Source organism: Mercenaria mercenaria, unplaced genomic scaffold (assembly GCF_021730395.1).
Source record: "Mercenaria mercenaria strain notata unplaced genomic scaffold, MADL_Memer_1 contig_3771, whole genome shotgun sequence".
NCBI classification, from domain to species: Eukaryota; Metazoa; Mollusca; class Bivalvia; order Venerida; family Veneridae; genus Mercenaria; species Mercenaria mercenaria.
The window spans coordinates 14,914-42,075 of NW_026461943.1; the positions used below are offsets into that span (position 1 = coordinate 14,914).

The following is a 27,162-nucleotide window of genomic DNA, read 5'->3' on the forward strand; positions in this document are numbered from 1 at the left end:
GGAGTCACTGTGAAATGATTTTAAAATGAGACCAGCCCTCAAAGAGGCAGAGATGTTTTATAGTGTTTCTATGTTTAGCTCTGACCACCATGTTTTGACAAATCGGAAAGTTCTGACCTTGCTAACACTCCATTCTTACTACAAAGAAACAGTTTTATGAAATAAAATCGGAACTAATTCACAATCAGAAAAAAATGTTGGTAAAGGTTTACCACGGAAAATATTTTTTTTTATGTGAAATGATTTCAAATTTGGTTAGCACTAAAAAGGACATGTAAAGTTCTGACTCTATACATATCGGAAACAAGAGGTACATGTACATGATGATCATGGATCGCTCACCTGAGTTATATGGGTAACATGTTTCAAATTTCAAAATGTTGCTAAAATATTAAGAAAGTAAGTCAGTCGGTCACATTCATAGTCACTGAAAGTCAGTTTTAAGATCGATGTGCAAAACTGTGTATATCAATCAAATTTCAAGACTGTATATTAAAGAAATAAGAAAGTAGATCAGTTGGTCAAAGTCTCAGTCAAGTGACCACTACTTCGGGTCACCAGGTAATTATAACTGAACAGTCTAGAAAATGATCAGATAATTTTAAAGATTTTTTCCTATACAACTCGTATAACTAGTCACCCAAGGCCGAGGCCTCTTTTCACCCCAGAGGCATAATTGGAACAATCTTGTTTAAGAACCACTAGGCAATGCTTCATACCAAACATCACAGACCTAGGTCTTGAACTCACAATAAAGACGATTTGTAAAAATAATTCCTATATAAGTCTATGTAAAACTTAGGACCCCCAGGGCAGGACCTCTTTTCACCCAAAGGACATAATTTGAATTCATTTTGTAGAAGACTGCTAGGCAATAGAACATACCAATTTTCAAAAGCCGAGGCTTTCTAGTTTCAAAAAAGAAAATTTTATAGCATTTTCTATATAAGTCTATTTAAAACTTGCGACCACTGCGACGGGGTCTTTTTTTTTCAACCCAGGACATCATTTGAACAATCTTGTATAAAATATCAAAGGCCTCGGTCTTGAACTTCCAGACAAGAAGATTTTTGAAGTTTTTTTCAAATGTAAGTCTATGTAAAACTAGCGGCTATCGGGGCGGAGTCTCTTTTCACCCCCGGGGCATAATTTGATAACTCTTAAAGAGGTCTGTTATATGATGTCACATGTCAAATATTCAGGCTTTATGCCTTGCGGTTTTGGCAAGAAGATTTTTTAATTTTTTTTCTTTCAGTTGCCATGACAACTAGAGTTCTGTGTTGATTTCAATTTATAACAATTTTGAAAGGGAGCCACCCAAGAATTATTTCTATAAAGTTTTGTTTAAATCAGCCTAGTAGTTTTGAAGAAGAATTTTTTCTTAGAAATTATTGAAGAAGGCATTTGGCTCAGGTGAGCTAAATAAACGACAACACCCTCTGAAGCTCTGACGAATCAACATGTTTTGAGCAATCTTATAAGACATTACACTGTTAACCAAGAAACATCTTATTAAAGTTATTTTTGGTCTGGACAATTTGTTTGACGATATTCTTATTCAAGCTCCGGCGGCCATGTTTAATAGTGAATCAGAATAATTAAACCAGTCTTAATAGCGAGTCGCACAAAATATGTTTATTTAAATTAGTTTAAAGTATGACCAACAGTTTCTTATGTGAATATTTTAAAAGTCTCCATTTGATACATATGGGGAAATGAGACCAAGGCCTTTGGTGATCATGTCTTTTACCAGTTGAATAACTAAATAGATGGTCCTCTAACTTAAAGTTTGGAAAAGATCATCTAGCCGGAAGGTTCTGCAAGTTTGTTTTAAACCTGCGACTAATATACATGTTTATATATAAAACAACAATTATATCAAAATCATGAGCAGTCCAGACTTCAAAGTAACTTAACAGAAATTTTACTCAAAATTGATTCAAGATTGAGTTGTGAAACTCGGGTGAGCGATCTCGAATTTTGATTTTAATTGAAGTTAATGTTTAGTTTCACTTTAAACTAAATGTGTTTTTTTGTGAAACTTTGTTATCTGGGTTAAAAAATCTATGTTTAAATCATAGTATTACTTAAGAACACACTAGAAGCCACATTCTTTTTACCTGATGTACATAATACCTTGCGGAAAAGCTTGTCTTAATGAAGACAACCAAAACTGGATTAACTTGAAGCAAGATCTTAGTTACTAGATCAAATAGAATCAAAACATTAACATTTAGAAATCGCATTTTTAATCATGCCCGTTACGTATCATTCTAAAGACAATTGTTACTTTCCATATTACCGGTATTCATTATATACTTTAGTATATTAAATGTCAAATAATAATGTTTAAGTGAGCGACTCGGGGTCTAATGGCCATGTTTTTGTTGTCACTAAAATGGTCATATTTAAATATTTTAAAGTATATAAATAGGTAATAAAATTCATGATCTATACTCCTAACAAATTCATTCTAATCGTAATGCAGCTTATGTGTTGCATTATCATCACTTTTAATATTTAGTGTTATTTCTAGAGCGACGCAGTGGGGCGCCCCGCCCTGCTCATTTTAACTGCCGCCACCCTGCCCTTATAAAGTGCCCTCCTGCCTTTGATCTTCTGCTAAATTCCGCCCTTTATCCTGTAGACATGCCGATTTTTAGCTCACCTGTCAAAGTGACAAGGTGAGCTTTTGTGATCGCGCAGCGTCCGTCGTCCGTCCGTCCGTGCGTCCGTCCGTGCGTGCGTAAACTTTTGCTTGTGACCACTCTAGAGGTCACATTTTTCATGGGATCTTTATGAAAGTTAGTCAAAATGTTCATCTTGATGATATCTAGGTCAAGTTTGAAACTGGGTCACGTGCGGTCAAAAACTAGGTCAGTAGGTCTGAAAATAGAAAAACCTTGTGACCTCCCTAGAGGCCAAATTTTTCAACGGATCTTCATGAAAATTAGTCAGAATGTTCAACTTGATGATATCTAGGTCAGATTTGAAACTGGGTTAACTGCGGTCAAAAACCAGGTCAGTAGGTCAAATAATAGAAAATCCTTGTGACCTCTATAGAGGTCATATTTTTCATGGGATCTGCATGAAAATTAGTCAGAATGTTCATCTTGATGATATCTAGGTCAAGTTTGAAACTGGGTCAACTGCAGTCCAAAACTAGGTCAGTAGGTCTAAAAATAGAAAATCCTTGTGACCTCCCTAGAGGCCATATTTTTCAACGTATCTTCATGAAAATTGATGAGAATGTTTATCTTGATGATATCTAGGTCAAGTTTGAAACTGGGTTACGTGCGATCAAAAGCTAGGTCAGTAGGACAAATAACAGAAAAACCTTGTGACCTCTCTAGAGGTCATATTTTTCATGCGATCTGCATGAAAATTGGTCAGAATGTTCATGTTCATCTTGATGATATCTAAGTCAAGTTCGAAACTGGATTACATGCAATCAAAAACTAGGTCAGTAGGTCAGATAATAGAAAAACCTTGTGACCTCTGTGGAGGCCAGATTTTTCATGGGATCTGCATGAAAGTTAGTCAGAATGTTCATCTTGATAATATCTAGGTCAAGATTGAAACTGGGTCACATGCGGTCAAAAACTAGGTCAGTAGGTCAAATAATAGAAAAAACTTGTGACCACTCTAGAGGCCATATTTTTCATGGGATCTTTATGAAAGTTGGTCTGAATGTTCACCTTGATGATATCTAGGTCAAGTTTTGAAACTGGGTCAACTGCGGTCAAAAACTAGGTCACTAGGTCTAAACATAGAAAAACCTTGTGACCTCTATAGAGGCCATATTTTTCAATGGATCTTCATGAAAATTGGTGAGAATGTTTACCTTGATGATATCTAGGTCAAATACAAAACTGGGTCACATGCCTTCAAAAACTAGTTCATTATGTCAAATAATAGAAAAACCTTGTGACCTCTCTAGAGGCCATATTTTTCAATGGATCTTCATGAAAATTGGTCAGAATTTTTATTTTGATGATATCGAGGTCAAGTTCAGAACTAGGTCACATGAGCTCTAAAACTAGGTCACTATGTCAAATAATAGAGAAAACGACGTCATACTCAGTTCATGTGGGGACAGGTGAGCGATTCAGGACCATCATGGTCCTCCTGTTTTATTTTTGATCGGTAAATTACGTCATGGCGAATGCACACAGGTAACGAGAATCAGTGAGGTGTTATGTTTAATTGATAGAGTATTTAATGTGCGGTGACGTCAACGTTTTTGTTGCGATTAAGAAAGAGCGCTTCTACATTTTACCTACTGTTTTAGATTAAGGGCATATTAGAATCGAAATAATTCATAGCAAAACCGTGTTTTAACACTATTTATACACTAGGGCGGTAATACGTCGTATAGATAATTTCACTCTGGCTGGGCCCTCGTGAGATTATTACGCCCGACGTATAACCGACCATCTTGCATAAATTAAAGCACTCTTCCACTACATATTATTTCTTCATTTAAGGTATTGGATCCGAAATAGAGTACCTCTTTTTTGGAACAGTATTCATATCCTACCATAAACCTACTTTGACTGCAATTGTCAAGGGGCATAGGTTCAAACCCCACTGAAACCAAAATTTTTGTTTCTATATTTTCCTTTTTTCTAGCAAGTATTTACTTCTTTCAGGACTAATTGTGAATGTATTGTAAAAAAGTGGAAAAATTTCGTTTTATAAGCGATTTCTTGCTGTTCAAAGTGAATTTACCTCTGAATCAGGAGGGGTAGAGTTAGACATCTTTAAAAATACTGAGTTACGTGCGGTAAAAGTTCTCTGTTTTGCCTTCATTCTTTAGATTACATATAGTGGAAGAAAAGCAGGTATGTTTTACTTCTGTCCCAAGGTTATTTTTGAATGAAGTGAGCTAAGTCCAAAACAGACCCACAGAATTCGACCATAACTTTTCAATGTTGGAGTTAGAATTCTGTCTCATTTAATCTGTTTACTTGAGGCACCCTAGATAAAAAATGATTTTACAGATTCATTTTGTATTTTACGATTGTTTAACAATAGTTTGATGTTTCTTTTACCAAAATAAATGCTGTAATGTATTTCCTGCAAACGCTTTAGACCGTGGCCATCATATTGAAATTTGTCTCTACTTGAGCTTAAAGAAATACCATATTTTACAAAATTTACAAAAAAAAAAACACGGCACGGTTAATGTTGTTTAAAATTTGCAGAACAATGTAACACATACTCAACTTTAAGAATATACCAAGCAAATGACATTTTCAGCTCACCTGTCACAAAGTGACAAGGTGAGCTTTTATGATCGCGCTGCGTCCGTCGTCCGTCGTCCGTCCGTGCGTGCGTCCGTGCGTCCGTAAACCTTTGCTTGTGACCACTCTAGAGGTCACATTTTTAATGGGATCTTTATGAAAGTTAGTCAGAATGTTCAACTTGATGATATCTAGGTCAAGTTTGAAACTGGGTCACGTGCGGTCGAAAACTAGGTCAGTAGGTCAAATAATAGAAAAACCTTGTGACCTCTCTAGAGGCTGTACTTTTCAATGGATCTTCATGAAAATTGGTCAGAATGTTCATCTTGATGATATCTATAGGTCAAGTTTGAAACTGAGTCACGTGCCATCAAAAACTAGGTCAGTAGGTTAAATAATATAAAAACCTTGTGACCTCTCTAGAGGCCATATTTTTCATGGGATCTGTATGAATATTGGTCAGAATGTTCACCTTGATAATATCTAGGTCAAGTTCGAAATTGGGTTACGTGTCGTCAAAACTAGGTCAGTAGGTCAAATAATAGAAAAACCTTGTGACCTCTCTAGAGGCCATATTTTTCATGGGATCTGTATGAAATTTGGTCTGAATGTTTGTCTTGATGATATCTAGGTCAAGTTCGAAACTGGGTCAACTGCGGTTAAAAACTAGGTCAGTAGGTCTAAAAATAGAAAAATATTGTGACCTCTCTAAAGGGCCATACTTTTCAATGGATCTTCATGAAAGTTGGTCAGAATGTTTACTGTGATGATATCTAGGTCAAATTTGAAACTGGGTCATGTGCCTTCAAAAACTAGGTCAGTAGGTCAAATAATAGAAAAACCTTGTGACCTCTCTAGAGGCCATACGTTTCAATGAATCTACATGAAAATTGGTCAGAATGTTCATCTTGACGATATCTAGGTCAAGTTCGAAACTGGGTCACATGAGGTCAAAAACTAGGTCAGTAGATCAAATAATAGAAAAACCTTGTGACCTCTCTAGAGGCCATATTTTTAAGGGATCTGTATGAAAGTTGGTTTGAATGTTTATCTTAAAGATATCTAGGTCAAGTTCGAAACTGGATCAACTGCAATCAAAAACTAGGTCGGTAGGTCTAAAAATAGGAAAACCTTGTGACCTCTCTAGAGGCCGTACTTTTCAATGGATCTTCATGAATATTGGTCAGAATGTTTACCTTGATGATATCTAGGTCGAAACTGGGTCACGTGCCATCAGAAACTAGGTCAGTAGGTCAAATAATAGAAAAACCTTGTGACCTCTCTAGAGGCCATATTTTTATGGGATCTGTATGAAAGTTAGTCTGAATGTTCGTCTTGATAATATCTAGGTCAAGTTTGAAACTGGGTCAACTGCAATCAAAAGCTAGGTCAGTAGGTCTAAAATTAGAAAAACCTTGTGACCTCTCTAGAGGCCATACTTTTCAATGGATCTTCATGAAAATTGATCAGAATATTTACCTTGATGATGTCTAGGTCAAGTTCGAAACTGGGTTACATGCCTTAGAAACTAGGTCAGTAGGTTAATTAATAATAAAAACCTTGTGACCTCTCTAGAGGCCATATTTTTCATGGGATCTGTATGAATGTTGGTCTGAATATTCATCTTGATGATATCTAGGTCAAGTTCGAAACTGGGTCAACTATAGTCAAAAACTAGGTCAGTAGGTCTAAAAATTGAAAAACCTTTTGACCACTCTAGAGGCCATATTTTTCCAATGGATCTTCATGACAATTTGTCTGAATGTTCACCTTGAGGATATCTAGATAAAATTTGAAACTGGGTCACATGTTGTCAAAACTAGGTCAGTAGATATAAAAATAGAAAAACCTTGTGACCTTTCTAGAGGCCATACTCTTCATGAGATCTTCATGAAAATTGGTGAGAATGTTCACCTTGATAATATCTAGGTCAAGTTCAAAACTGGGTTATGTGCCTTCAAAAACTAGGTCATTATGTCAAATAATAGATAAACCTTGTGACCTCTCTAGAAGCCATATTTTTCAATGGATCTTTATGAAAATTGGGTCATGTGGAAACATCATGGTCCTCTTGTTTAAACATTACTATTAGGGGTCCAATACCTTAATACTAACATTTACTGAAATGCTTTAAAGGTTATACTAAGAATACGGCAGCCATGTCAAAGAAAAAGCATCCATGGAATAAAGGATATTACCACTGCGACTCTTGCCAGCTAGATGACAAAGAATGCATGGCACAGAAGTACTGTCAGGCCTGTGAAGAGAAACTGTGTACAGACTGTGTTAAACGACATGAAAAGAGAAAGGCAACATCATGCCATAAGCCCGTTTTGATACAAGAGTTAATAACAAGCGATACTTTGATTTGTAGGCCATGCAGAGGTATTGATAAATTATCAAAAGCAACATGGATATGCCTGCCGTGTAAGGTATGTCTTTGCGATGATTGCCTTTCATCTCATTCAGAACACGCGCTTCTTGAAACTTTCGAAGGAGCTGTAAACTTCGAAAAGCTTATACCATTTTGTGATATATGTAAAGATAATAGTGGCACTTTCCTAGCCGCCTCTTACGTGTGTATACAGTGTGATGAAAAACTTTGTAATGACTGCACACACAAACACTCAATAAGAAAAGCTACAAGATCACACTCTCCAACACGTGTGTCTTTCCCAGAATACGAGGAGGTAAAGCAGTGTGGAAATGTTGAGGACAGTTATGCTCAAAGAAATCTAGCAGTGAACGTGTGTACTGTTTGCAGAGAGGCACTGTGTGGACATTGTACGGAAGCGCACAAACAAAAAAAGAGTTTTACTGGACATAAAATTCGACCTGCAATAGACAAGTACTGCACCTGCGACCAATGCGAAAAAACTGGAAAAATGTTTAAACCACACGACAGACAATTTAGAATTGTCGAGGAACAGCCCAAAAAGGTATGTGCTCCACAGCCATATGTTCTTTGATAAGTTTTTTTATAATCATGTGAAAATGTCATACATTAAGTTATAATTGGAATCAGTATCATAACGTAGCGTTTCAGAATGTTTGATGCAGTCTACGGAAATCTGTTCGTGCCACTTTAACTCGTACCTGACCAAATGCGATACTTATTCATATGTATTTAAGTCATGACTGAAATTTGGCCTGTTCTTGCATAACATTAATGCCAAAATTGACAGAATTCTTTCGTTTTGTTCACATAGACTTTATATTGACAACCTGTTAAAGGTATAGACAAAAGTTTAGACGTCTGGCTGACATGTTGTTTGTATTAATTCATTTTTTAATGGGGGATTTAATAGAAATTTAAAAAACTGAATTCAATAAACAGAAATCCATCTAACACAATATTTTCATTGAACTCGCATTTGTTCTTTAACATATGGTCTTATATTTGTGATACTAATATATATTTGTGGTATAAGATAGAATGAAATGGAAGTTGATATATTGATAGATTGTAATCATCATGTAGACACGGTACCTTAAATGCTAACAAATCAAGAATCAAATAAGAAAGTGAGGATGAGTGTTGTTATTTTATTTAAGATCGAGGGGCATAAACATTCATCATTACAATACGATAGGTCACGTTTAAGACCCATACCACTACCTTTAAGGTCAATAATACACCCATGTTTTAGGTCACATGGACCAGTGCATTGAAAATCAATTCTGATACCTTAAGAACCAGTTAAGAACATTAAAACTTCAAAACGTAATTGGACATGCCGAGTAAATGACTCCTCTTGATTTTTAGATCACTCGGTTAAAGGTCAAGGTCACATGGGCGAGAACAGAAATCAGTTTCGGTCAATTACTCAAAAACCTCTTGACTCAGACCCTTAAAACTTCAAAGAGACATGCCAAACTAAAGATCCCTGATGATTTTGGGTTCAGTAGGTCAAAGGTCGAGCTGAGGCATGAAAACTGTTTCCGTTCTATTACTTGAAAACCACTGACCCAGAACCATTGACCCAGAACCTTGACACTTTCTAGAATGATTGAACTTTTTGAATAGTGTGTCTCAACTTTCCAAGAAAACAGTATTCTGAATGTTGAAAACCATTTATAGATTACTTTGATAATTGCTATGCCAACCATAAGGGCCACTGACTTTTGCTCTTGCCCCTTGTTGACTTGTTGCCTATGAAATTGCTTTCGTGGAGACATGTGCCTTTAATTTCTCCAAAGACGCACAAGTAAATTACTAAAACGTACAAAAAATATTTTCATGTTATTAGTCTGTCTTCACTAGATCTACGTATTACTTTATGTTCCATTTTGAGAATGTTTCATAATATATTCAGCACAGTAAACTTCGAAATTGAAACTAAATAAAACATTTTTGCATTAACCAAATAAACTAGCACAAATAAATAACTGAAACGCAAATGCTATGCAGTCACATACAATTAGAAAATATCTAAAATATGTAATTCTTGCATAAAATACAAACGAGAAGATTCTCGTGAACGCGCAATTTTGCTGAACGTTTTGGATACTGATCTTTCGGGTCAAACGTAAACAAAAGATGGATCTGGACTAATCTAACCTAGGCCTACTAGGAATAGATAGAACCGCCAAAACGTATGGTCCGAGAGCTCACGGACTTTTATTGCAACAATTGAGGCCAAAAGAAGTCTATACTTTTTTGGAAACAATATTTCATATCCTCTATGAAAACCCATTTATTCCGTGACTATCTATATTTTGTTCACTTATGTTTGTGGCAGGGGAGGTAAAACTCACTTGTAAAAATTTAGGGGGTAGGGTTAAGTTTACGTCTACCAGTTTTTCACTGTTTAATTGCAGTAACTATCTGATCGTCAGTAAATGTATATATGTCAACCAATGTCAGCAAAAAGAAATTCATCAAAATGGAATAAAGGGCAAACTTGATATTTAAGGTCAAAGGTCAAATTTATGTACAGATTACAAAAATTGGCATATTTGAAATTTATTTTTATTCTTAAAATTAGTTTGTAATCGTAAGTTACTCAGTTTTACTTACTTATGTAATGTGTATATGTCAACCTGAAAAGTCAGAAATGCAAATCTTATTGCAAAACGTCATGGTTAACCCTGATAATTGAAGGTCAAAGTTCATTTTCATGCAAAAAGGTGAAAAATGTTACCTTTACTTTTTTTAATCTGTTTAATATGTGTTCACATTATTAGTCACTGAAGTTAATTTGTTTTAATGTCTGAAAGTCAGGCAAAGTCAGCAGCACAGATGTAACCCCAAAACTGCCAAGGGTAAAGCTTATATCAAAGGTCAAAGGTCAAATTTGTGTGAAAAATTGCATGAATAGCTTTCTGTTTGAAATATAAATGCTATTTCTCATCGCTATTAGTAATTGCTTGTGATTTATTTTAATGTATATATGTTCCACAATGTCAGTTATAAAGATATTGTCTGAAATCAGACAAGTTCAAATGTGATATTAAGGGTCAAAGGGTCATTTTCATGTAAAAGAATGAAAACAATAGCTTTTTAACTTTTCTTCTTGTTAATAATATCTTGTCGATATTAGTCAACGATATCAGTTCATTTTAATGTATAAATGTTGGACAATGTCTAGTATGCACATATAATTTCAAAACTTTCAAGGTCTACGATGATATCAAAGGTCAAAGGTAAAAAAAGTGAGTAAAATGTTGCAATATCACCTATTTGTAATAATTTTTCTTGTTTAAAAGTATTTGTTTTGTCATTTTAGTAACTGATCGTCGTTCATTTTACTGTATATATGTCAGACGATGTCATGGAAGAAAAAATAAATCAAGGTCAATCCTGGTATTGGAGGTCAGGGGTCACTTTTGTATAAAAAATCACAAAATGTAGCATACTTACTCATTACTTTGTTTAAAAATAGCTTGTCCCTTTAAATCAAAGGCAAACCTATTATCAAAGGTCAAATTTGTGTAAGAATTCGCAATAATCAGTCATTTTACAATGATCTTTTTTTATTGTGTAGGTTATTTTTGTCACTACTAGTAAAACTGATCATTATTAATTTTAAAGTTTATACAACAGACAATATCACTGTTGAAATAATAATGAAAAATTAGTCGAGGTAAAACCTGAAATTAAAAGTCAAAGGTCATTTTCATGTAAAAATTCAAAATACAGCATTTTTAATTTCTTCTTCGTTAAGAATTATATTGTCATTTTGTTCATTGAAATAATTCTGTCTTATATTTATTTGTAAGTCAATGTCAGCAATGCAGATCTAATTTCAAAAACAGTAATTGGTAAAGCTTGTATCAAAGGTAAAAGGTGAAATTTGCATGAAAGATTGCAAAACAGCATTTCTGCAATACTTTTCATTGTTTAAAGGTGTTTTGTCATTATTAGTATCTTATGGTTATTCCTTGAAGTTTCATACATGTATATATATGGGTCAATGTCAACAATGAAGATATCATAAGACATGAGTCTAGAATCAGCCTTGATTTTAAAGTTTAAAATTCATTTTCGGATAATAAATTCAAAAGATAGCACTGTTATTTTATTTCTTTGTTTAATCATATCTTGTTATAACTTGATGTTAATTCATTTTAATGTTAACCTTTACTTACTTACTTCCTTACTGTATTTCATCTTCTTATGGTCGTTTTAAATCTTATGATAAGATGCGGCAATGAACTGCACCGTATTCTGCAGGTCGCTGGCATCTCTCCACAGCTTAGTCTCAAATGGGATGTTTGTTGGCCAAACTTATTGGCGTGCTTCTTCAAGATAGGAACAGCTCTGCAGAATGTGAAACGGTGTTTGTTCCTTTAATCCGCACTGACATTTAGCTGTCTCTGCAACACCCAGCTTCTTCATATGTTTTCTCCGGCTACAGTCTCCAGTGCGTAGACGGAAGAAGTTATTTGGCTGTGCATGTTTAGCTTGTGTAGACTGACCTGGTTTGGCAGGTAGCCTCCATTTATGTTCTTCCAGTCTGACACAAAGCTGTTCTTCCATAAAGTCTGAGATTGTCTGTATGAAGCTGGATGTAAGGGTTGTATTTGCCTGGTTGCTTCCTTCGCAAGTTTGTGCGCAGCTTCATTTCCAGCTATACCCGCATGTGCAGGAATCCATCGAAGTGCTACATTGTTGTTCTCAGACAGGAGATTGATGCTTTTTCAACAGCTGTCTGGTGAAGTTGTCTGATGGACCTGCTGAGAGAGCCTCGAGAGCTGACTTGGAGTCTGTTAGGAACATATTGTCCTTTTTCTCCTCGCTCATACAGTTCGAGTGTCGCCGATGTGAGGGCTTGCATCTGGATCTGTAGTTGGAGCATCTCTTGCCAGCTGGAAACTATTTTCTGAAAACTTTTAAGCGCAAAATTCCGTCACTGCAACGTCACAGTTGCTCAATAGCTAAAACTAGAACACGCTGCACTGCAGTTCAGTGTAAAATTACAGGAGTTCAACAGTGTTCCATCCGTGCTTTTTTAGATATGAAAATGGCTGCTCTGGGCACTAAATGCAAAAAATATCGAGATAATATGGTTAAAAATATATCAACGGCAAATGTTGATACCTTTCTAAAGATAGAGTATGATAATAAAATGTTTGATAGGTCAAGTTCTTAAAATCAGCTTGAAATGGGCAAATATCGTTAATCATGGTCAAATATCAAGTTCACGGGCCTATACATTTTATTTCACCATACTATAGAACGTATGTCAGGTAATTAACATAAGAAGTTAATTGAACTCTCATCGTCTAAAACGTTCTTTTCGAGAAAATTTCATCAAAATTGAGATTTTCCGAAGAGACTCACATTATGAAAACTTGTGTGTAGCGGAGGTGGGGGTTGGGGGACGGGACATGGGTCAAAACTTTCAAATCAATTTAGCAACAAAACGTTTCAGCACCTAATATGAATTCCTGGATAAATCGAATTCATATTAAAACTCAGTTTTTAACGTTCTGTCAAAACTTATCGGGAACATTTCAAATAAAATATTGGATGACTTTATTCTTTTATCGCAAAATTTGACAAAGAAATGATGGAATTATCTTCTATATGGTCGTCATTTCATAAAATGAACTGTTACCATCAAAACTATGAAATCACATATATTTTCAAAGCAAGTTTTTATGGTAACATGTTCATTTCTCACGCATTCGGTGTGGGAGACATATTGATTTAGTGCTGAACGTCTGTTTGTCTGTTACAATATTTTTTTCCACATTCTTCGACACTACTGGAAAGATTTACACCAAACTTTAGAAGAGTGATAATTGCCAAGCATAATTGTGCAGTTTTTCAGCTTTTTCAGGTTTGATTATTCTCAGCCGTGTTGTGACTCTTGATATTTTTTATGATGTTTTCTCACATATATCTTTGGGCAGATTTTCACCGAGCCTTACAGGAGTGATCAGTGACAAGCCTAAGTATGCGTTTTGTCTGCATGCTCCAGTTCTGTGATCTTCAGTTGAGTTGTACTCGTTGATTTGTTGTGTTTTATCTTTTCAGTGTAACTACTCCAATACCACAAGGATTATTATGTTTGTAGCTGATATTTTAACACATACGTATATACATTTTTACATAACTGATTTTAGATATACTTGTCATTTTACATGGATGTTTTTAGATATGTTTTACATTATTCATAGTGTTCTTTACATTTCACATGGATGTTTTTAGGTATGCTTTACATTTTTACATCAATATTTATGCTTTACAGTTGGCGTTTGCAATATGACTTCTTTTTGGTGATATATGACCATTTTGTGTCGATTCGCCGTAAAACCCAACTCACTCATTCACCACAAGGAGGAGTTTCACAAAACTTGATAAAAGTGATCATTACCAAGCCTAGTTCTATACAGTTATGACATTTTTGCATTTTGGCAGATTTCCACCAAACCTTACTAGAGTCATCAGTGCCAAATCTAGTTATACATATCGTCAGTACTTCCCGGTTCAGTGATTGTTAGGGGAGAAATGGTCTTTATCTGAAAAATGTTATGATACTTTTGCATTTGTATTGAGGAAGATTTACATCAAACCTTATATTATAATATAATTATAGCTATATTACAAAGGTTATCAGTGTCAAGTCTAGTTATACATATCGTTAGCGATTCCCCGGTTCAGTGATCTTCAGCAGACTTATGATCCTTGATTTGTCATATTTAACAGTGTTTACACTACTTGTTGTATACAACTAAGCAGAATTTCACCAAACCTCTAAAGTGATGAGTGAAGCGTAATTGCGCATAGAATCATTATATTCTGATTGAATTATTTTCAGCGAAGTCATTACCCTTGATTTGTCAAATCCTTTGATATGTACCCGTCTTAGATTCTACTGGTTGGAATTCCACCAAACATCTCAGAAGTTACCGCTGCCATTCCTTGTTGAATGTTAGAATGTTATAGTTCACTGAGTTTCCCCGGAGTTATGGTCCTTCATTTGCGGCATTTCAAAATTTCTAAGTGTTAGGGAGACATATCTTTTTATAAAAAACAATCTCTAGTTCTCGCTCAATAGGATATACTAAACAATTTGATATCTACATGAGGGTGGGGAAAGCATGCTAGACCTTACTGGAAAATTCCTACATGTTCATTCCATTAGATGTTTTAAAAACTTCTGTAATTCTTAAGGACATCTGAAGTTCAATGTTAGTATGCGCGAATATAGGCTGCATCGACCTTCAAACTGTTTTATAGGCATCTACAATTACAAGGAAAGCACTGTTGCATTCTGCTGATTTGTTCCATGTATATTTTTGTGTAATTTTGTGACTTTGTTATCGCCGTTGGTGTCTTCAGACGAATACACACACGTGATTATGCATTCCATTTTCATGAAATTCTAGAACTTAGCGTGAATTATTATAGTACTAAATCCTCAATAAAATTCAATTAAAACCTTTGCTTAAAACTGTATTTTATTTACAGTTATGTTTGGTGTGCAATTTAAAAGTATTCGAGTGTAGATAATCTACGATTACTTTTCCTGATAGTTATCTTTTATTGGATAGAGTAATGGTAGTAAAAATACATTTTAGACATCCTAAAATGACCTATATGTATGTTTACTCGTACACCTGTTTGACTGTCGACCTGATAACATGCCAGTCCGTCGACTGTGGACCTGTTAGTTTATTTGTCGACATGCGTGCTTGAGAACTTTGCATTACTAAACGAACTTCAACCGAGTTACTTATTACTCATACACAAGGTCCTAATTTCACATTGATCTGCCTTGTCTGCGTTTTAGTAGATCACATAGCTATCAAAACATTTTGATTTTCTATTGTCTTCATATTTTACAGCCATTTAAATACAGCAGTTAATGCGAGACATGCTAAAATGAGAATGGAACCATTTAGTTCATAACTTGTGCCTACGTTTTATATTCAGGATCGCCCCGGGAAACCTGTAACATCGAACGTTTATACCGATTCTATAGCATTAACATGGGAACGTCCATCAAGGTTTTCAGATGGCAACTATTACCAGATCATGTACAAAGAAATCGATCTAAACAAGAACTGGAAGAATTTTCCAGAGAAAATCTGTACTGAATCTGCTGTTGTGGATGGACTGAGGTCAAACACAGCTTTTGTCTTCCGTGCCCGGGCGGTATATGAAGACGGTGACGGTCCCTCAAGTGTTGACAGTGATAGAATTGTCACCCTAGAATCACTTGCTTGTAGATACACAGAGCGTTCTGACTTGTTGGAATGCGGAGACCCATCTCCATCTGTATTTGCTGTCGAAATGACTGAAGTGGAAAAAAGATTTCTACTGAAAAAAGAAAAGGTGTTTGAAATAGGTAGGTTGTAATTGATTGGCCCGACCCAAGCTACTATTACTCTGAAGCCGCAATAAGACCGTCTCGTATAGTTCTTGCCAGTGAATAACATAACCGCACTTATATGTTAGATATATACCATACTTAAAGACTAAGAATTGTATTAATATATATTTTTTCGCGTTTATTTTTATTTGACATTCATTTGATCAAATAGTCTATATAGTTTGTCCCAATAATAACAAGTCAAGTTACTTATAGAATGTAAGTATTTGTGTTTCAATCTTCCATTTTTTTCTTATTTAAATTCACGTTTTACCTATAGCTTGTAACTGACAGGTGCACGTCCACGGTTGTATTGCAAGTCGAAAACGATTGTACTATCAGGCGCTCCTGGAGCAGGCAAGAGTACACTAGTCGATGCAATGATAAACTATGTACTAGGTGTGAGCTGGGACGATCCTTATAGATTTACCGTGATACAATCAAAAGAGGAATTTATGATCAAAGTAAGATACTTTAGATTTCGTTGTCTTTTTCTTTTTTTATTATTACACTGTATTAAGATGATGTCAGGCCCGGATGCAGGTACGGGTCGAGGGAGTTTGTGCCCCCGCTTCCTCCCCCACCACTCCTGCCCTAAATTGGCTGAGAAGTGACATATACTTATCAAAAGACCTATCCTACTATTTTGGCAAAGGAATATTTTCTTTTCAAATTATAACCAAGAAACGCATGAGAGGCCACTATTTCATACTTTTATTTCAAAATTTTCCAGGGGGAAGCCCTATGATCCCCTCCCCAAGTGTCCATGGGGAGCGCCCCCTGAACGTCCTAAAATGAGGGGAGTTGCACCAGAGGCCACAATTTCATGCTGTATTTCAAAACTTTCCAGGGAGAGTTCTCCTTTCCCATACCTACCCGCTCTCGGCGCTATGCGCCTCGGCGGTGACGTCTTCATTCTAGACAGTCAACTATTTTTGGATCGGGGCCTAATTGTAATCCAGTAATAATGGTACTCTTGATTTTTTTTTTCATTTTTATTATCATTGCATTGTGGAGAACATTGGTGTAAAGATTAAATTGCAAACAGAAATACATTTTCATTTAGATCAAAGATATCACACATATATGTTAAACAAGCAATATTTTTACGCTTGGTTTTAATTATTGTCACAAAGATAAATGCACTGCTGTTAGCACGACAGTCTGGAAATAAGAGCTCTCGCAAAAGTAGACAATGGGAGAGATAAAGTGCAAATCTTTAAGCAGTTCTAGGTATAAAGTGAAAACATACAGTAATAGCTAGACTCCCTTGGGTCATTGAATAATTGTCTTAGATAGTTTACTAGGTAATATTCATTCTTTATATATTCTAACATTGTCCTTGCAATGACAGAACATTTTCAATATATTATTGCAGGATTGTTGAATATCATATTTATTTGTAATTATGATTTAAAGTTTGATATTTTAGTTAAGGATGTATTGTCTAAATTAATGCAAATTTAGCTTTTGTTTGACAAATCTTAATACAAAAGAAAATATATATGAAGAAATGATTGAATACACGAACAAAAATTTAAAACATGGCTGCACCAACCCTAACATTACCGATTTAAAATTTTAGCATTACGATAAGTGCTAATACATTTGAATATTAGCTTTAACGAAGCAGGTTTTACGATAACCGTGACATAACTTATTTTACCTTCTTAAACACACATACGCACACATGCTCATACGACACACGTATATGCCCTCGACTATAAGCCAAAACGATTCTGGCGATTTCTTCATACTTTGCATAGGACAAAGTATTAAAAGTGAACTCAGTAGAAAGTAAAATGCATTTGAGGAGGCGGAGGAGGGTTGGATGGTGTAGGTTCTTGGGGTAACTGGCTGTAGATGAGGGATAATGGACTGAAAGTAAATAACATAGTTGAAGTAAGTTGGTAATACTGTTACTTTGGCGACTCACTGACCCCAAATCTATAGGGATTCGGTGGTACGTAGGCCTTAAATGGTTTAAGTTGAAACAGTTGCTATTACACTTTCTGACTTAGAGTCCGGAAACGAAAAAAGTACCAGAAAATAACGGGCTATTGTGACTTTTAGCCATTTTTCCAAATATCAATAGGGATCTACCTTTAGCGATACTTAATCATAATGATTGTTTTAAGTTTGTAAGCCATAACTGTGATACTTTATGACTTCTTCAGCAAGGCTACCGTTATTACAAATTGCGTAAATATTTTGCTAAATTTTACTATCGTAATTCTGATTTAGTTTTAAAATTCAATAGTAATTTAAAGACACTTCTGCGAGAAGGTATCTCTAAACCCGTTTTTTATGGGGATGTGGTTTACAAACTTCGTAAGATCTTGGGTCATGGTGATTTTCCAAATGTATTTGGTAAAATTATAAAACGTTTTATTAAAAGAGGTTACGACCCAACTGTTTTGAGACATACCGCATGTTTAGTGTTCAACCCGTTTATAGTTGGACACTACGCTTCCCTCTTTGTTTGCGTCTGACGGAAGAGTGGGAGGACTCTATGAGAAGCAGTTTTTAAATCCTACCAGGACTGAACTGTTTTGATATTTGTCTTCTGGCCTGTTTCGTCGGGCCCTTAAGGGTGTTTCTCTTGTTGCTCTGTCTTCTGAAAAGGCATTGAGTACATACGTTTTTGGTTCTTAAGGTTTGCTTTTTGTATATTTATACACGAGCATTTTTGTGTTTTACATGCCATGCCTTTTTGTTTCCATTACGTGTGTAAGAGATTCACCTGGAGGGGATTACTTTTATTTACACTGTCCCGTGTCTTTGGAACATGGTGGGGGTAAGAGTGAGGTTGGGTGCGCACCATAAACCGGTTTAAGCTCCCCAGTGGTGTTTTTGCCACTGACCGTTCCAAGGCGGTGCCCCACTGTGTTCCATTGTTTGTTCGTTTTGTCCTTATGTGTTGGCTTTGTGTGTGTGTGTGTGTGTGTGTGTGTGTGTGTGGTGCACGCGTCTGAGTGCTGGGGGTTTCGTTTTGAGGAGGCTGCGTTTTTGGTGCGTGACATTTGTTTTTTAAGAGTCCGACAACCATTTTCAGTCTCCAGGTCCCTATGACCTTGATCTTTGATCCACTGACCCCGAAACCAAGACATACCTTCCTTTAGTAGTACTTATTAATTATTTGGAGTCTTAAAAGTCCTGTATCCATTTCAATCTCCGGGACACTGTGACCTCAACCTTTAACCTATTGACCTCCACCTACAAAAGATTGTCCTCAGGTGACCACTCTGTACAGACATTCCTTTAATAGTACTTATTCATTGTTTGAAATCTTAAAACATTAACTGTTATATTTGATGACTTAATGTCTGGTATCCATTTCAATCTCCGTGACGCTGTAACCTCATCTTTAACATATTGACCCACACCAGAAAAGTAAAGATTGTCCTCAGGTAACAACTATGTAAGATTCGAAAGCTGTAGCTATTACACTTTTGACCTAGAGCCCAGAAACGAAACAAAATCAGAAATTAAAGACTCTGTGACCTTGACATTTGATCTCAAGAGGGACCTTTAATTAGTAGTACTGAATCATTACATGACATATTACAGATGTAACTGTTTAACTTTGTGGTTAGGTGTCAGCAAACCATTTTCGGTCTCTTGGTCACTGTGACATTGACCTTTGATCTATTGATCGCAGACAGAATTCTACTCAAGTGGTGATTAGCCATCTTTGAAAGTTTTAAAGTTATATTGTTACGCTCCTGCCCTTGTGTGACGCTTCAGTGATTGAATACTATTATACGGCCTATATGCTAGGACAGTGGTCAGTCGCTGCCTAACACATATGCCGATAAAGGCTGACAGAATGTAGCCCTTGGAGGTAGTATAGGACTGAACTGGACTGGACTGGACTGTACTGTACTGTAGGTCCTGTATCTAGAATTGTATATTGATAGTGTTGGCACTAATAATTACTTGGCCTTGAGATTTACTAGGGTATGGTAGAGGTGACTGGACACTCAACAGTCTGCTCAAGGTAGGCTGTAACTAAACGATTGGTTAGCTGACTGGCACTCTATAGGTTGCCAATTATGACTGGAACAATATAGACTGAAAGTCTTTGAACTGGAGCTATTGTAGATTGCTGCAGGCTGCTAACTGAGACTGGAACTCAGTGGTCTGCTCGCCGTGACTGGACACTGTACAGACTGCTAGCCGTGACTGGAAGACTGGAACTATGTAAGGTTGCTCTCCGTGACTGGATACTGTAGACTGCTCGCCGTGACTGGAACACTAGACTGCTTGCCGTGGCTGGTACACTAGACTGCCCGCCGTGACTGGAACTGGTTGGGACTGGATACTCTGGTCTCTGTTTGGAACTCCAACAATTAAAGTTTCTAAAATTACTCTTGGGAAATGCCTAACATTTAAAACACCACAAACGAGTACTAAAGTTTCTAATTTAGTTTATTTACTAAAGTCTTAACAGTTTCTGATGTAAATAAAAGAAAAACGTTTCATAAAATATTCCGAACTTTTTGTAAAGATGAACAGTCGTGAAGCAACTAAAATTGTAAGTTCCCAAGTCAAAGTCTTGTTACTGCACAAAATTATTAATTTATCAATTCTAAAATAAAACCTTTAAATTGCCAAAGTACAACAAATAAAAATGCTGCAAACCTTTAGAATTTAGATATAAAGTCAAACTTTTGTAAAATTTTAATAACAGCCAAAACGGTCACAGGCACGGGTCCAGTGTATATTTTTTTGTTTGATATAAAATATGTTTGTTTTTTTTTTCCACACAAATATACTTTATATATGTTAGTCAAATGAAAAAAAAAATCGGTGGCAAAAAATCCGGTCAGAGTATCATATATATGGAAAAGGTGTACTATGCGAGCGTAACGCTATGGGAAGCTACTCGGCAAACTTGTAGAACATTTCAAAATCGGAGTTTAAACACTTGCAGCCGTTACCTGCATTATTGCACCTTCGAAACATTTAAAGCCTTCCATAAATACTAAACTGACCCCATAAATTGCTTTGAAATACACAGTACAAGTCCCTAGGAGCGAAATATTTCAAATATCCCCGGCGATTTCAGCTGCCGAACGAAGTGATAAAAACCAGGAACACGTCCGCTATCCGGAATGAAATCACCGGGGATAACTGAAATATTTCGCTCGTAGAGACTTGTACTGTGTTTTTCAAAGCAATTTATAGGGTCAGTTTAGTATTTATGGAAGGCTTTAAATGTTTTGAAGGTGCAATCATGCAGGTAACGGCTGCAGCTTTTTTCTGCTTTTAGTCTATATCTATTTCATTGTTATTATATTTTTTGTTATGCCCTCACTTTGTGTGTGGGGGGGGGAGAGAGATTTGCCCTTGTTCGTCCGTCCGTACGTCTTTCCGTCCGTCCTTTCGAGAATGTTGTGTCGCACCTAGCTCCAAAAGTATGTGACGTAGAGTCACAAAACTTTACAGGAATGTTGGTCGTCGGCATGTGTAGTTCTGCACCTGGGGTTTCGCGTCCGGATTCATACAGTCGTGAGAGAGCTATGGTCCCTGACTTTGTAAAAATGTGTCATTTTAGTGTTGTGTCGCGCGTAGCTCCAAAAGTATTTGGCGTAGAGTCACTAATGTTTACAGGAATATTGGTCAGCATGTGTAGTTGTGCACCTGGAAATTTGCGTCCGGATTCATTCAATCGTGTAGGAGTTATGGCCCCTGCCGTTGTAAAAATGGTCATTTTAATGTTGTGTCGCGTGTAGCTCTAAAAGTATTTGAACTAGAGTCACCAAAGTTTACAGGAATGTTGGTCACATGTGCAGTTGTTCACCTGTGGTTTCACATCCTGATTCGTTTAGTCGTGAAGGAGTTATGGCCCCTGACTTAGTAAAAAAATGGTCATTTTAAAGTTGTGTCGTGCGTAGCTCCAAAAGTATTTGACCTAGAGTCGCCAAAGTTTACAGGAATATTGGTCAGCATGTGCAGTTGTGCACTTGTGGCTTCGCGTCCTGATTCATTCAGTGGTGAAGGAGTTATGGCCCCTGACTTAGTTAAAATAGGTCATTTTAATATTGTGTCGCGCGTAGCTCCCAAAGTATTTAACCTAGAGTCACCAAAGTTTATAGGAAACATGTGCAGTTGTGCACTTGGGGTTTAGCTTCCGGATTTATTCAGTATTGTAGGAGTTATGGCCCCTGACCTAGGAAAAAAATGTTATTTTAATGTTTTGTTGCACGTATTTTTCCCAAAGTTGATCTGTGTCTTTTGTCATATAGTGGGGCATCTGTGTCCCATTGACACATTTCTAGTTTTTTTTTTTAGTTTTTTTTTTTTTCATATATTTTTTACTCAAAGACAATTTCAAATTCAAAGACGATTTGAAGTATATTTTTCAAAATAGTCAGTAACATTTTGAAACGATTTTCGGGCATCTAAGGAAAAAAACATTTTGAATAATTACAGCTATGTAGTAACGCTACTTATACACACAGTATTGTACATGTCGTCAAGGAAATTTTGTTCAAAAAACACGAGCTACATAAGAAAATGGATATACAAATTAGTTTAACTATAAATTAATGTATTGGAAAGTTTTAACTAATGAAATGTAAGTATACATACTTTGATTCTGCACTGTGTACAAAATAATTCCATAAAGATATACATGGCTACCCTAGGCACCCCTTATTTCTTCAGTGAAATAATCGATATGAATAATCAACCATTCCGGTCAAGTTGTGACATGTTATACTATACTTTATGATTCCCCAATTGGCGATCGGTTAATAAATAGTCAAGAGAGGGTTTAGGGTTAAATATGAATATCAGTCAAAGGTGGCGTTCGTTGTCCGGCGACCGTCATTTAAATTTATCATCTTCTCATCAGCAATTACTGGTCAGAATTACAACAAACATAGTCCGTAGCATCCTGGCGAGGTTTTCTCCCAGGCTTGTTTAAATGGGGGCACCTAGCCCCTTTCAGGGTTCACTAGACTTAACCTAAAAAACACCATTACTCAAACTTTTCCTGAACTGTATGGATGTTTATCAAACTAAAGAGCTAAAAATGAAAATAGCTTTAAAATTTGGTCTTTTGCATTATTGCTTTAGTTTTAATGTCCTCTCTCCTTATTGATCAAATAGGGGAGATTTAGAGACGCGTTTAGAGCTAAAAATAGAAATAATAATTAACGACTTCTTCGTGTGGAGCGCTTGGTGGATGTTCATTAAAATTGGTCTGTAGTATCGTTGCACGATCCTCTTTTAATTTTAGTTCAAATAGGGGTGCGTAGAAGCTAGTTAAAAATAGAAAAGTTTTAAACTACTTTTTCTCATAAACCACTTGAAAGATCTTCATTAAACTTGGTCTTTAGGATCATTGCAAGTTCTCTTGTAAATCTGTTCCAATTGGCCTCCATTAGCCCCTTTCTAAGCAAAATTGTTAATGATGTTGTCTAATGACATGCTTGATTGATCTACATAAAACTTGGCTTTAGATCTCTAAGATTGATTAAATAGAGGCACTTTGTCTCTATTAGGGTCCGCCGGTGGTCATAATAGAAAAACAACTTAATCAATTCTTTCTAATGAACTACTCAGACATGATCTTTAGCATTACTATAAGGCACTCACCCAATTTGTTTTCTAATTCACAGCCACATAACCGATTTTAGGGGCTATTTGAGCTAATAGAGAAAAATATAAACAACATGTTCTCAAGAACCGCTAGATGGATTTTTATCAAACTTTCTCAGTAGTGTGATTGTAAAGTCTTCCCTTAAATTTGTTAAAAATGGTGGCACTGGAACCATTTTAGAAACAGGTAAAGCTAAAAATAGAAATAGCTCTAGATGACTTCTTCTCGTGCCAGCATGATGAATCTTCATCAAACTTGGTCTGAAGCGTCATTATAAGGTCTTCTCCCAAATTTATTCTAATACAAATGTATTTTAATCGGGGACACTTGGTTCCTTTTAGGGGCCGTTAGAACTGAATATTGAGATACCTAAAAAAACAGCCGCTTGTTTGATCTCCGTATTACGTTTATGTATGCTAAACAAAGATGTTACCATTCATGATTCAGTGCTCCATACATATATTTAAGGTCGATCAGTCAAGGTCAGATCAGTGACTAAGGGCCACTAGGCCCATCGGTCTCTTTAAACCTGTTTCTAATTTTTATTGCTTTATGAATTGTGCAAATTTTGCAATAGAAATTGTTAATGTATAAATTTATCCAGTTGTTATAATTAGTGATATTTTCTATGTTCCTAAAATATGTAAAACCGTCGATATAGTACGTTTAACAATTTCGATTAACATGATTAACATTCAGTCATTCAGTTATGTTTTCTCTCTTCTCATTTTGGTGCTCTGGTATATGTACTTCCTTTTGTATAAGATATTTGTCAAGTTTTACCAGTCTGCAGTTGCACCACTTTTGAGTTTTTTATGGATCACCGTTATTTTTTAAGGGAGCTCTTCCTTTTAGATAGCATCTAATTTCATATCATATTACAGTAAATTCATATCATGTTATATATCCTGACGTATACATTTCTTGTGAAAATAATGGGGAAATAAAAACCAACTATGTGTGTATCGTCTTTATCTCCCGGCAGTTTTATACTGAATAACAATAGAAGCATTCTTCTTTCTTTTAAGGCTCGCAGTCATACAGGAAGGTGGACCAGGTACACAATTCAACCAGAAAAAGGAGGTCGATTGCAGTACGCGTTAAACATAATAGTTGCACAAGGAATCAGAGAAAACACCTTGCCTTTTTTTCTTGATGATCTTAGTTTCAGCGGTCGAGACTTTGTAATTTGCTTTGTTATCCAGGCTTCAGATGCACGGTTTACGGCTCAGCAACGTCGGATGTTACAGGGGTTTCAGATGTTTCAAGAATATACAAATGAAAAAAGGATATGCACGCTTGTTACATTTGCAGACGGTAATACTCCACCAGTCTTATCTGCACTTAAAGAATATGGACTGAATTTCGGGGAGATTTTTACTTTTAATAATTCTTCCTTATTTGCAAAAAATAAAAACATCTCCAACATGGCTTTGTCGCGGGTGTTTTGGGACATGGGTTTTAAAAGTTTTAAGGCCTTCTTTGACCACATTGAAAATATTGAACAATTAAGTATTTATTTAGATAGAAGTGATATCGAAGAACTAAAGTTCATCCAAACAATGATGGAGGATACACAGCTTAAAATTGCAAGGGTTCTATCAATGGCTAGTGCCTTAAAACAAAATATTGTGTATATTGAAGGAAATCCGTCTTTGGAAGGTAGCTACGGGTACAAAATTGTTACTGAAAAACATACGATAATAAAGGAATTACCAAACGATGAACATGCACTCAATTGCAGAAGTTGTCAATTTACATGTCATGCAAACTCTACTAAAAGAGAATGCCGTGACAGATACAGTGTGATACGTGAATGTGGAACATGCAATGTTTGTCCAAAAATATGTTCTTCTATAAATCATTACATCTCAAAGTACAAACTTGAAAATATCAAAATTAAAGCAAGTTTCGAAGAAATGTTAGAACAAGACACTGATACAACGACAAAACAAACTCTGACCAAACTTAATGATGATTTGATAAAGTTAGTAATGGATGATTTATATAAGATTGTTTGCTCCTTAATTTTTTGCAACAAAATGCTAGGAAAACTTACGCGTAAACCTTACTCGCCTGTTATAACAGCAGTAGAACTTATTGATGGGATGATTGCAGATGAAATTTCTGAAAGTAAAGAAGGATTTTTAATGAGAATAAGTGTATTGCACGATCTTCGTAGAAGATACAAACGACCTTCATAGATGACATGATCTTTGTATATGATATAGATAAGGCACAAGGAATCAGTTTAGCAGTAGGAAAGGAATTCTCAGAAATCATCCCTTTCTTACTTCTTTAGACAAACCAGGTCACTAAAGTATATAATCGATACAATGCAGATATGCACTTCCTGTAATGAACATGCGACAGCCTGAACAACAAGTGTGCAAGAGGCTTTGGACATAGGTTAATTACACTATTTCCACCGTAATTTTGTTGCAAAATGTAGCTAAGTGCATTACCATCCCGTATTTCATTAGACAACTTTTTTCTTAATTTCCATTCAGTGTACGAATAGACGGCGTGTATAAATCGTAATCAACTTTCTGCCGTCTGGTACTTAATGCTACCGGCCATCAAGGAATCCCTATTATCTTCAAGGTTACTGTCGCACTTGAGAATTCTAAGGTTTATATTGGTCATTTTTTTTCAAGCCCATATAGGGATGCGAAAATGTCTTTCAATCTTTTATCAAATACGCGAAAGCATTAAACATTTTTTCAACAGTATTTCAGTTATAAATTGGCGGGCAGTTAATCTAAAGGTCAGACGCGGAGATTTCTTACAAAATTTAATCAATTAAATCGGATAAGGTCTGGCATGGAGATCAAACTCACGACCCTGCGAACCATAAATATGTGCTCTCCCTGTTTATTGAAGAAATTATATGTAGAATTTACAAAAAAAAAATAATGTCTAATTTTGCAACCAATTTGTAAGAATGTAGAAAATCAGGTAACTTAGAATTCGTAGGAAAGTTAAGATATTTCTCACAGATCTTGGATGTTATTAAAAGTTAAGCAGTGTAAGTAGATTTACACGTACTTACCGTTTTGTGTTTTATTCATTGCGACATTCTTTGCTCTCATACAATCTTGTAAGGCAAACTTGGATACATATTTTCAACACCAATGACTTCCATACGGTGTACAGTTTGGACAATCGTGACTTTTTCTTAAATGCTAAACCGCGATGCACGATGGTACGATGACGAAAACGCGATGGCGCGATGGCACGATGGCACGATGATGAAACAACGATGGTACGATGGTGAAAACGCGATGGCAAGATGATGAAATCGCGATGGTACGATGGTGAAATGTCGATGTAATATTGTGTTTTCATCATTGTACCATCGCGTTTTCACCATCGTGTCATCGCGTTTTCATCATCGTACCATGGCGTTATGACCATCGTACCATCGCGTTATGACCATCGTACCATCGCATTTTCACCATCGTACCATCGCCTTCTG

At 35.9% G+C, this 27,162-nt stretch overlaps 1 protein-coding gene across 1 annotated transcript; it reads left to right on the forward strand.

Moving 5' to 3' along the window:
- Positions 1 to 7,399: 7,399 nt before the first annotated feature.
- On the forward strand, positions 7,400 to 26,901 carry LOC128553386 (uncharacterized). Its single transcript, XM_053534525.1, has 4 exons — positions 7,400 to 8,185; positions 15,634 to 16,048; positions 16,367 to 16,536; positions 24,713 to 26,901. Exons 1-4 carry the CDS (start codon positions 7,406 to 7,408, stop codon positions 25,886 to 25,888), a joined length of 2,541 nt encoding a protein of 846 aa, XP_053390500.1. The 5' UTR covers positions 7,400 to 7,405; the 3' UTR covers positions 25,889 to 26,901.
- The last annotated feature ends 261 nt before the right edge of the window (positions 26,902 to 27,162 follow it).

What these genes read in the sequence shown, in the direction of transcription:
- LOC128553386 (XM_053534525.1), top strand. Translation starts at nt 7,406, where the DNA reads ATGTCAAAGAAAAAGCATCCATGGAATAAAGGATATTACCACTGCGAC. An exon ending in AGAAAAGGTGTTTGAAATAG is followed by an intron (nt 16,049 to 16,366) that starts GTAGGTTGTAAT and finishes TGTAACTGACAG; the next exon opens with GTGCACGTCCACGGTTGTAT. An exon ending in AAGAGGAATTTATGATCAAA is followed by an intron (nt 16,537 to 24,712) that starts GTAAGATACTTT and finishes CTTTCTTTTAAG; the next exon opens with GCTCGCAGTCATACAGGAAG.